The sequence below is a fragment of the Mytilus galloprovincialis genome, chromosome 10 (genome assembly GCF_965363235.1).
Source record: "Mytilus galloprovincialis chromosome 10, xbMytGall1.hap1.1, whole genome shotgun sequence".
Taxonomy (NCBI): Eukaryota; Metazoa; Mollusca; class Bivalvia; order Mytilida; family Mytilidae; genus Mytilus; species Mytilus galloprovincialis.
The window spans coordinates 62100620-62113699 of record NC_134847.1 but is presented as its reverse complement, the minus strand read 5'-3'; the positions used below and the strand labels follow the sequence as shown (position 1 = coordinate 62113699).

The 13080-nt window shown below is 32.6% G+C and overlaps 1 protein-coding gene across 1 annotated transcript in view; it reads left to right on the top strand.

The window, feature by feature from the left end:
* Nucleotides 1–13080, top strand: part of LOC143049547 (uncharacterized) — an 84306-nt gene that overhangs the window by 6578 nt on the left and 64648 nt on the right. Inside the window, exons 2-4 of the mRNA XM_076223153.1 lie at nt 5647–5777; nt 9884–10002; nt 12597–12756. Of these exons, the coding sequence (XP_076079268.1) occupies nt 5647–5777; nt 9884–10002; nt 12597–12756 (410 nt within the window). The remainder of the gene's footprint in view (nt 1–5646; nt 5778–9883; nt 10003–12596; nt 12757–13080) is intronic.

Below are 13080 nucleotides of genomic sequence, written 5' to 3'. Positions count from 1 at the left end.
AAAAAATGGAAAATGGCCCTAGCCTGCAGTTCAGTGGTACACAATCAAGATTTCAAAAAATATTGTAGTTGTTGTGAAATGACACAATTCAGTTGAGTTTTAGATAATTAGCTATCAACTTTAATCAAATGTTTAGATTTTGAAGATGCAGATATCTTCCATTGGTCCAAATTGAATCCTAAACTAAGGAAATGAAATTACATAAACAACAATTGATTTCAATATTGTCAACCTTTCTACATGTTCTAGCTGTTCTCTTTTTCATTCTTCATATGAAAACTATCAAAAGATACCCCCCTTTCCAAAAACATAATTAAATAGAAACAAGGGCCGTCTTTCCCCTCAGAGCTATTCAGCTCTTTGATTACACAAATTAGTTTATGTATCAAGAACTTAAATTGAAGGATAGAACCGTTTAGAATTGTTAATAATTTAATTGACTATAAATACACGAGAGATTTAGATTTTTCGTATTTAATAAAGGGTGTCCAAACGTATTTTTTGTACAGTCATCATCTTAATTTTATACGGAAATGGTTTTTTAATTGTCTGTAAATTTTAAAATTGAAATGACACAACTTTGTTCTCCAATTTCGTATGTGATATCTGTCGGTTTTAACTATTAAGTTCAAACTAACTAAAAATAGGGAAAAATTGGACTAAAATAAAAATTGAACGAATGACTCTTTTCGGCAGCGTACATCAACGGAATGTAACGAATGGACTATTCGGGTTACTTCGCATGTATATATGACAAAAACTTGTCTGTTCGTAGTTCTCCGTGAACACGAAAATGACCGATAAGTGTCAGTGATTTGATCGATCACATGCGGAGAATAAACTTCCATGCCAGATATTGAACCAATTAACGAGTTATTGAAAGATGGGCAGTAACGCAGATGAAACCTTTGAAGTGACGACGATGTTATTCCTTCCAATATTACTTCCATGTTATAAGTAATAGGATAACTGTATTTGATATGTGCGTACCTTGCAAGGTCCTCGTGTCTGTCAGGCAGTTTTCACTTGACCTGGACCTCATTTCATGGATCAGTGAACAAGGTTAAGTTTTGGTGGTCAAGTCCATATCTCAGATACTATAAGCAATAGGGCTAGTATATTCAGTGTATGGAAGGACTGTAATGTGTACATGTCCAACTGGCAGGTGTCAAATGACCTTGACCTCATTTTTATGGTTCAGTGGTTATAGTTAAATTTTTGTGTTTTGGTCTGTTTTTCTCATACTATATGCAATAGGTCTACTATATTTGTTGTATGGAATGATTGTAAAGTGTACATGTCTAGCGGGCAGATGTCATATGACCTTGACCTCATTTTCATGGTTCAGTGGTCAAAGTTAAGTTTTTGAGTTTTGGTCTTTTTATCTAATACTATATTTGGTGTATGGAAATATTTTATGATCTTTATGTCAGTCGACCAGGTTTTATTTGACCGTGACCTCATTTTCACGGTTCATTGTACAGTGTTAAGTTTTTGTGTTTTGGTCTATTTTTCTTAAACTATAAGTAATGTGTCAACTATATATGTTGTATAGAAGCATTGTTAGCTGTACATGTCTGCCTGGCATGGTTCATCTGACCTTGACCTCATTTTCAAGGTTCACTGGTCTCTGTTTAGTTATCTTGATTAATGTTAAGTTTATGTGACAGTTGTAATAAAGCTTAGCTTTATACGTAGGACTTTCAACATAATATCAATGATTATATATAGTATAGAAGGCGAGACATTTCAGCATGTGCACTCTTGTATATTATTCTAACACAGATGTACATGTAACTACATGTACTACTTATATGCGGCAATGCCATATGCATGTATGTAACTTTTGTCAAATATTTTTTGTCACTTTTTTCTCACATAATAGTTGTACAAATAAGACTAGAGCTTCCTGATATGGATCATATTTCACATGAACATGCTTTACTGGGTAATGCGTTTTCAGACTCATTTCTGTTTAACTTCCTGATTACTGAAAACTTAAATGGATATGTCCCAGAATTGATTTCTCGATAATCACAATTGGCACACAAAAAAATGGATTTTTTTTTAGGGATGTCACTTCTATTAATCTAGAGTTATGCCCCTTTACAAATGGAAAAATAGTTTCTGTTCTTTAACTCAACTAAGTTTGCCTCAACCACATGCTATAAAACTTAAAAGCTAAGCGAAAGACAGATCGAGTTTGATATTTGGTAGTGTCACTTTTTAATTTAACATTTAGAGTTATGCCCCTTTACAAATGGAAAAATTGCTGAAATTTTTATTTCCTTTTTCTTTTTTAAGTTAGCCTCAACCAAATGTTATGAAACTAAACACAATGCTAATTATAACCACAAATTGCAGATCAAGTTTTAATTTTGGTGGCTTCACTTTAATTGTTCTCGAGTTATGCCCCTTTCCTGATGAAAAAATTGCTGAAATTTTCGTTACTGTTCTTTAATAATTTAGCCTCAACCAAATGTTATGAAACTAAACACAATGCTAATTATAACCACAAATTGCAGATCAAGTTTTAATTTTGGTGGCGTCACGTTAACTGTTCTAAAGTTATGCCCCTTTCCTGATGAAAAAATTGCTGAAATTTTCGTTACTGTTCTCTAATAAGTTAGCCTCAACCAAAAGTTATGAAACTAAGTACTGCAATAATTTATTAAGCAATCTGTACTTAATATTGCAACCACACTAACATTGAATCATCAAAGATCACTGAAGTGAGGCCTTTTTCAGTATGGCTTTTTCTTTCATTTCAAACTCTCAATCAAACCACTGTCAGGGTTCTCAGTAAGTTGAGTTCATGAGTACTGGACTCACCAAATTCAAAACTAGTCAGTGGTGAGTACAAAGATGTGTCAAGATTGTAAAATATTGTATGAACTGAACACACATATCATTTTATAGCAAAAGATTAAAAGTTATCTAAATTTAATTTCATTTCATATCTCTATTATATAATTAGGTCACCATGGAGACTAAAATAATAATTCATATTGCAATAAAATATCATCTCCTTACTGTTGGACCCCAAAAATGATGAGTCCCTCGCTTAAAAAAATCCTTAGTAATATCCCTGCAGGGCCCTATATTAGGCCAGTAAAAATTGGTTTGGTGTAGTTAAGTGATATGCATAACTGGACCAAATGACCAGTACATTTTTTATTTTGTCCATATCATATGTGTATACATATAAATGTCCTATAAAAAAGAGTCTGGTCCATTTAAGAAGAATAGTTTACTGGGCCAAGCTTAAGTGTTATATTGATTTTTCAAAGCCTTTGGAACCATTGCTATATTATTTGAAGATTAACCAAAACTGTCAAACATTAGTGTAAGGCCTCTTCCAAATAAAATGTTTACAAATGAATAGAGCCATTTGATTTTTTACAAGCTTGCAATTCTAATGATACAATGTACCAATAAGTTTCTTGTAGAGATGAACACCATTTTGCAGTCTACATCTGTTGTACATTTGTACATTCCAATATTGCCAATTGCCAGTTCTTGCTGCTAACTACACATGACTCATACAAACAGTTCAAGACTTGCTGATTTTAGAAGCATTGCTTTACTTATTAAACTTCTGTATGAAAAACTTATACATAGACAAAACATGTAAATGTAAATTTAAACTTAATCCTTCAGTTAGGGTTGTTAAGTGTCACCTGAGTTCACACATCTTATTTGTTTACAGAACACACATTTACTTAGTTTATAGTATGTAATTACATTATGTACAACATGTACTTGACCCAACATCCTACACTAATTACATGTAGTACTACGTACATACTATTCTCAGTCATGTATTGAATACATGTAATGAAATGTAATGCATTATATCTCAAAGTGTTTCTTTAGTTTATGGGGTCCATAATTATTTTTGCATGTAGATATGAAAAATACCTACATGTACCATTAAATTCGTTAAATATAAAAATATCCTAAACTACTGATAGTTCTCACAGTCAGTGCTTTCAGATGTATTTTTGTCTGGTCAGTTAAGTTGCTGAACAATAGATCAACAATTATGTTTTATGTTACTGTGTATACGTATGGTATGATTCAAGGATGTACATGGGCCGGGCATGTCCATCTAGCAGGGTTTGTCTGATCATGACCCTTACATAATTTTCATGGTTCATGCATATGTAGATATACATGTATCATGTGTGTATAGATCCTTTCGCACATCAGTTGTTTCAGATACCATAATAAGAAAACAGTCAACTTTATTTGGTGTTTGGATTGATTGTTAGGGTGACATTTCTGTCTTTCAGGGTTCGTTGAATATGACCTCATTTTCAACTTTCATTGGTCAATGTTTAGTTTCATGTTTAAGTCTGTTTATTATGTACTAAAAGCAACAGATCAGCTATATTTAATGTACAGAATAATTGTTAGAAGTACATGTCTGTCTGGCAGAGTTCAACTGACCTTGGCCTCATTTAATGAATCTTTCTTAAAGACTCAACATAGAATTTGGTTAAGCTCAGACTAATTGGTGTAAGTGGCTTCCAGGACTAGTATCAACATTTCTGGTACAAGTGACATTGCTCTTGTTTGTTTGATAAAAATTAATTGATTGTTTATATTCTACATCTTGAGACAAATATTTTTCATGTGGACGCTCACCACCAAAATTTGAAATGCCTGGGACACTTTTATAAATGGGTGATGTGATATATGTCACACGTTAGACTCATGTCGTCAAGATCTTTTTGAAAGCTAAGTACTAAAAGTTTAAAACATAATAGTTTCCTGTCATTTCATATATACATATATATATGATATGAAGTTCTGGATAATTGCAGCACTCCTACTACATGTAGTAATTTGAAATCTTAATGGGAAGTTGCATCAAATGTTACTGAATTTTTCATATATGGGAAAAACATAAATGTAAGTCTTTTTTTATTGATAGTAATTTTTGAAAATAATAATATTTAATTTTTACTAAAATTGCATAACTGTTATAAATCGTTTTTAGTGTCTTTTAAGCAGTACAAGTGCTGCAGGTACTATGTCTGCAACTATCAAGATGAGAAACAGCAATGTCATGAATGTTATTTCTGCATATTTTATTAATTATTTCTTATATATTACATTATACATACATGTATACTAATTTCATATTACAAGTACCAACTTTTGACTGGAGAATGTACAATTATTAGACAGCTTACCATTTGGACATTTTGGTACATGGTCTAGTAAAAGTACTAATAACTATGACAATAAATTCAAGCTTACTTTCGTTGTAATTTGTTGAACCAATTAACTGTGTAAGCAGTCACTGTTCTGATGATTAAGTCTTGAATAGAAAATATATAACTGTTATTTTTTTCCCCAAACAGCGCTGATTTTAGGCTTGATTTTACCTCTTTGATAGAATGTAAAGTAAATAAGAAAGCAGTTCATGAACATCCATGAAATGTGATCATTTTGGAGTATTTAGTGGCGTACAGACGTAGGTCAAAATAAAACACCTACAGTGATCAACCTGATTTGTTAATTACTCTTTATTTCTTTGGAGAAGACGTTTCTTAGTTGAAAAACTTGTGTTTAATCCATTTGTCATTTTTGAACAATAAAATATGTTGAAACTAAACTCTTTTATTTCCTTTTAAGGCATGTATAGACGACAACTTGGATATGGTAGAGTTTTTGGTCCAGCATTCTGCAGATGTGGACGTATGTGACAATGAAGGGTGGACTCCTTTACACGCTACAGCTTCATGTGGATTCACAGAAATAGCCAGGTAAATATTGATGTAGATATGGACTCTAACAGTATAGAACCAATACATATATATATATATATATATATATTTGTTACAGGACAGATACATGTACATGTACATGTACAGTATATATCTGAATGAGTACGTAGTTCCCTTGTCATGACAACAAAAGGAGTGTATGATAAGAAAACATTATTTACCCCTTGAAATAACTAGAGGAAAGTTTTCTTGGCTTCTATGAATGGAAATGAATTGATAGTTGTTTGGAACTTGATAATGCAGAGTTGTAGCATGTTAAGAATTTTTAGCCATTCAGTTTGCGAATCTTTTAAAATGTAGCAATGCTTAATTATTGTACAAGAAAAAGCTTTGTAAAACTTTTCGTGGCTTTTAAAAAGGAGAATGGTTAAAATTTACACGTTGTTAGCAGCTTGATAGTTTAAAGATGTTGCAAAAACAGTTTTATATCTATAGTTTAGCAGCTTTCTATTTCCCAATGGTTTGAAATTTTACAGGGCTCGTTGTACATGTATTGTACAAGACAAGTTTGACAAACTTTTCTTGGTTTGTTTGCAGAGAATAATTATTATAAGGGCCCCGCCTTTAGGCGAGTCGCCCTATAGTGATCAGTCTGTCCGTCCGTCCGTAACACTTTAACTTTGTGTCCGCTCCATATCTAGAGAACCATTATGATTTCATACTTTATACTTTACATGTATATTAACCACCACAAGAGGGCGTGTCATGATGTATGTACAACTTCCTAGGTCAAAGGTCAAGGTAAAAAAAACTTTGTTTTCAGTTGACAACCCTGTGTCCTGTGTTGAAGATCGTGTCCGCTCTATATCTTGAGAACCGTAATGATTTCAAAGTTTATACTTGACATCCATTTTAACCAACACAAGAGGGTATGTCATGATGTATGTACAACTTCCTAGGTCAAAGGTCTAGGTCAAAAACTTTGGTTTCAGTTGACAACCCTGTGTCCTGTGGTGAAGATCGTGTCCGCTCTATATCTAGATAACCGTTGTGATTTTATACTTAATCTTAACATGTTTATTAACCAACACCAGAGGGTGTGTCATGATGTATGTACAACTTCCTAGGTCAAAGGTCAAGGTCAAAAAAACTTTGTTTTCAGTTGACAACCCCGTGTCCTGTGGTGAAGATCGTGTCCGCTCCATATCTAGATAACCGTTATGATTTCAAAGTTTATACTTGACATCCATTTTAACCACCACCAGAGGGCGTGTCATGATGTATGTACAACTTCCTAGGTCAAAGGTCAAGGTAAAAAAACTTTGGTTTCAGTTGACAACCCTGTGTCCTGTGGTGAAGATCGTGTCCGCTCTATATCTTGAGAACCGTTATGATTTCAAAGTTTATACTTGACATCCATTTTAACCACCACCAGAGGGCGTGTCATGATGTATGTACAACTTCCTAGGTCAAAGGTCAAGGTAAAAACACTTTGGTTTCAGTTGACAACCCCATGTCCAATGATAAAGATACAAATTTTTTACCACACATTATTATCAGCGGGGCCCACAGAGATGGCTCCCATCTCAATGATATCTAGTTTTGGCTGCAGGCAGCAGCTGGACATATATGTTAAAATTTGTAATGAGTAAGAAGTTTTTACATCCACCATGCAGCCATTTCCTGTTTTTTCAATATTTTAAAATTTTGCAACACTTATCAATTGTCATGATTGTACAAGGAAAATATTGTCATTTTTTGGGGTCTTTAATGAAAGGGAATGGTCAGTTATGCCGCAGTAAACATGTCACCCCAATCAATTGCATGCAACAATGCAGGATCAGACCCTATATTGGTCTTGGTTTTTTTTTTTAATTGAGCAAAAAAATGTTCGTAGCATTCATAAGTTATTCAATTGGTAGGGAAAAAAACATCAGGATAACAATAATGGTGGCTGAACAATGGTGAGACATACATGTATCATGTGGATTGCATAATGGCAGTCCCTTCTGAAGTTTATGTGCCCATGTATAGAAAAAAGTAAAATAACAAAGATACAGAACTCTGAGATATTAGTGTATCCTGTCTTGGGCTACTTGTAGTTTAGTTATCAATTGTTCATTGGCCAAAGTTCTGCAGTAGTTGTTGTTCTTCATAATGGAAGTAGTGATCGTATCCCTAGATATAGAATCAAAGTGGAAAAGTTTCTGATTCTATTTATTATTTTATTCAAAACTTGTTAGCTGGATTGAGAGTATTTGCAGTTGACGTGTACCAAAACTGTACAGATTTTCTGACTTATATCTTGTAAATTTGATTTTATTGACTTATCCCAGCTTTATTATACATATTTCTCATTCACAAAATTGGAAACCTATTGTAAATAAAAGGTATTTAAATTTCCAAACCTGATACAGTGATATTTTTTCACCTTAGAACTATATACTGTTGTCTTATATTATTCATTGTAGTGTAAATAATAAATGTATATACCCCATAGGAATTTCATTGAGAAATCCTGGTAAACAAAACTCTGGTCCGTTTATAATCTACCTCAGGTATTGTACAACTGGTCCTATAATTAGGACAGTCTCTTTAATTATCCTTATATGGGTCAGGTACACTTTAGACTTGGCTAGTTTTATTCGTTTTAAAGGGACATTTATCTTGAAATTGTACTCAAATGTGTTCAAATTTCCATTCTTACATTGTAAATTTGGAGATTAAAATATAAAATTGTCTTTCCTTTTTGATTTGTCAACTGTCACAGTTCTTTTCTTTTCTTTCTGTTGTTTAAATGTAGACACATGTATATAAATGTAACTGTAAACAGAGGAATTTTGAAGTTCAAGTCAAACACACTGAAGTTGCTGCATTTTAAGCACCTTTTTGATTAACTTTCAAATGGTTAACTTAACATTTGAAATGTCAAAGTTGTATAAATTATTGCAGTTTTGGTAGACCGATGGCATGATAAATCACACCAATTTATGAAAACACAATCTCTGTGATATAGCTACATCTTTGTTTCTCTGATCAATTTTCATCTAGTTTTATTTGTTTAATACATAAGGTTCTATGCAAGCAAAAGAAAAGTCAAACTTCTTAAACAAGGAATAAACAGATAGAGAAAATTTATTATACACATGCACTGATTCAAGAAGATTGTTTGATGATAGCTATATATATAGGACACAGATGAATTATGAAATACTATGATGTAGAAATACATTGTACATTTTAAGTATTATATATACTTTAGAGAAGTGCATGTACTACAAAGATAAAAGATGATTTATCAGTCAGATTCACAAGATAGTTATTATTTCCTGTTTCTAAAAATAGTTCATTAGAAGTGGTTTATTCATATGTTCAGTATACATCTGTCCCTAGTAATACATACAGTTTCACAGAATCTGTCTGATATGTTTATCATGTTGACACTTAAGTACATGAAAGCTAACTAGAGTGAAGACTATGACTTCTTCTATACATGTATGATAGCATCGGCGGATCCAGGGGGACCCTAACCCTCCCCCTTTTGTGGGAAGAATTTGGTTTGATTATATCTATGGAATCACTGAAGCATGACAGAAGCAAGCCCTCTCTTAGGAGAGTAAGTGGGCCCCCTTTATGAAACTGCCTGGATCTGCCAATGACCACAGCTTATATTATTTACTCTTATTATTTACTATTAAAAATTCAAACAAAGTAAGAATTTAATTACATCTATATAATTTTGTTAAGGTAGTCTTCAACTTGTATGGGTTTATATTTTCCGTCAATTAGATGTAATTTTGATACCCTCTATTCATTATTCCGTTTCAACAAGAGCTTATATTCCCTTTATTAATTTACTCACAGTAGGGGGAGTGTCATCATCTGTGTCCAATGAGATACATTCCCTATTTATTTTGTTTTGAATAAGAAATCTGTTAACCAACACCACAGATTAAGTATGATTTCCAGCATTGACCTTTTATGGTGTTGTGCATTTTCCAGGTTTTTCTTGAAAATTATAATGCTGCTTGAAAAAAAGGCAGATAGGTAATAGATTTTTATGTTATTGAGGAGTATGAAGTTGAGTAACAATGTAGAAACCTTCAAGGGTGAAAGTTTGTTAAATGATATTTCCTATTTTTCAGATATTTGATAAAAGAGGGAGCTAACGTAGCTGCAGTAAATAATGATGGAGATCTACCGATTGATATTTGTGAGGATGAAATTATGGAACATATGCTGCAAGATGAAATGTCAAAACTAGGTAAAATTATATATTAGAGTCACCAGTGACTTTTGTTTTGCATTAATCCAAAGAACTTATAAAGCTTATACATTTGTAGTAAATTAAAGTATGTCTACAAAAAAGAAATGCTTTGCCTTTTTGACTTGATTTCAGATGCAAAACAGATAGATGATCATTTTAGTTTATGTATGTTCATCAGTAAGCCATTTCACAACTGACCACAAGATCACTAAAACTATAGGAATTTCACTAAGGGCTATTCCAGAAAAAAATGTATGGGGGGTTGGAAGGCAGTTTTTGTCAGCACCCGCCACCCAGACAATTGTAATTGAGAATTATAGTGCATTAGCCATTATAGTGTGAAAAGTTGCTCTGATATATACCCATCACCCATGTATTATTAATATAATGTGCCTTCCAACCCCCCCCCCCCCCCCAACCCCCATACATTTTTTTCTGGAATAGCCCTAATATCAATTTTATTAAACATCTTAAATAAACTTTGTATGATTCAGTGACTTTACCCTTAATATGTCATATTTTTTATGCAAATTTGAAATGTCCATCTATAAGATAGTATGGCTACTAAATAACATATAATATCCATCTAGACAGAGCAGTATATTGTCTGAATTCTACATTATGAATTTAATATTCATTTTGATTTTTAAATTTCATGTGCACGATTTAGTTATAGGGCAATTTTGAATAAGTGTCTGGCTAGATAGATAATATATGTATGTCAGTATGTTTTACCTATATTTTAAATGACTGGGAAATTTTTTAATTATTCTTTTAAAGATTGACACATTGTTGAACTGATCTTTAACTCGTTGATGAACTGATAATAAAAATTCTTGTTTAACATACAAAAAACAAAGGATATATCAATAGAGATACTTCACACGGTTTCTACTTGATTAGGTAATCATACACTAGCTACTTGGCTAATTATGTTAATTAATAGTACATACACACCTGACAAAGTAGGCTAGTAGGTACATTTTTTTGTGTGGAATTCTAATGTCTAAGTACATTATTCAAGTGTATGAATGTAAAGCAAATATTTTACCTGTTCAAAAAATTATAAAACATTAAGTGAGAAACTTAAATAAACTGATCAAGTTTTAGAATGTCAGGAAATAAATCCTAGTTCTTATTTGAGATATGAAGAGAAATTGTTCTAAATGCACAGAACATTTACCATTGAAATAAAGCATTTAAAAAATCTTATCTCATAATCAGTTAAATCACTGATTGTTCAGCTTCGCCTTTTTTTCAGTTAATAAAGATATTTTGTAAAGAGATAAAGTTACAAAGTATGCATTCCTCTCTGTGTTACTCTTATGTTCAGTAATGTATTCCGTAATAGGTAGAGTTACAACACACTGAAACATAAATAATGTGAATGGATTGTAAGAAGTGAGCAGGGTAATGACATAGATATGATATAAGAATGTCCTTGAATAAAGGACACAATTAAGTTATTAGCTGCTAACATGTACCCCCAAAATTGACAGTATTCTCCTGTCACGCTTCAGTGATTCCCTATATAATAAACCTAATTTTTCCCACGAAAGGGGCCTTGATCCGCCTATGATAGGAGAAATATAAGGGGAAAAAAAGTTGAGGAAGTTCCTATCCTTTTATAATAATGTAATCTAAGGATGAAGAAAACCAGTACTGTATATTTATCTTTTTTGACATAATCACTATCATGACTATTGTGAAATTTCAATTTTAACTTTATTTTGGCTAATATTTTTTCATCAAAAAACAGCATATCTACACTTGAGATATTTGAATAATTCTTATAGTTTTATATAATCAGTAGTAATTAGCAGATCTTTATACTGACTGAACCTAATGAGATACAACATTGGCAGTTTGCCTGGAAGAAAGGTCATTCACTTCAGGAAACACCCATTTAAGATCAAGTAGCTAAAGTTGGGATAACATTATTTGTTTAATTTCACTTTCAATATGTTAGGACTTTATTTACATTCAAGGACAATTAATGAATGATATATTGTCAAATAAAATTATATGTTCTGACCTTTAACTCTTGTAAAACAATGTAGTTTTGTTTTAACCTATTACATGAGGGTTATGATTTGTTTAGGTTTAAATTTATATGGCTAGGAACCTCCTTGGCAGGGTGGTTTCAGTAGTTATAACACACCTGTCAAGTTCTACCCCTTCCCCTTCCCTTCCCTCATGACAAGGTTACACTAGACCCTGTTCTTGATTGAAAATATTGCCAGTTTTCCAAAGAAAGTTGTGGTTCTCTCTTGGTACACATGCTAACAACCTGCTGACATACCCAAGTGCTCTGAAAGTGACATTAAATAACAACAAATAATCAGGATGTGATAAGGACTAGGGTTAAGATAAGGTTATGATAATGACTAAGGCAATGTCAAAAATAAAACTGAAATGCTGGAAACCACCTTGTGTTGCTGTTCTTCATCTTAGTATGTCTAAATTGTTGTCACATTTTTCTCCTCTTTAAATGTTACTTATAAAGATTAATTTGTGTGTTTAGATATTGATGCTGATTTTAAATCTGTGTTGTAGTACTGATGCTGATTATATATTATTTTGTGTTGTAGATATTGATGCTGATGCAGCCAGACAAGAAGAAGAGAACCAGATGTTAGAAGATGCCAATAAATGGCTGAATAACAAGTCCGTCAAGGAGAAACGTCACCAAAAAACTGGTGCCACTGCTCTCCATGTGGCAGCTGCTAAAGGCTATATGAAAGTCATCAGGTAGGTCCAACAATCACACATCCATTAAGAATAGATGGAACCAAATGAGCAGTGCCATTCAGTTTTGTAGGAAACACGGTAAAATAGTTCATATTTCGACCACAATTATCCACAGTAAGAGACAGTATTATGCTATCTAAGATTAATGTTTTATTGGAACAACTTAAGTCAGTTACAATAGAAAAATAATAATCAAATCAGCTTTGACTTTAACAGTGTTTTTTTCTGTACCCTTGAAATGTTTACTATTTCATTATACCCTCCCTTTAAAAAAGTGGGGGTATACTGTTGTCCCTGTGTCTGTCTGTCCTTCCATTCATCCCG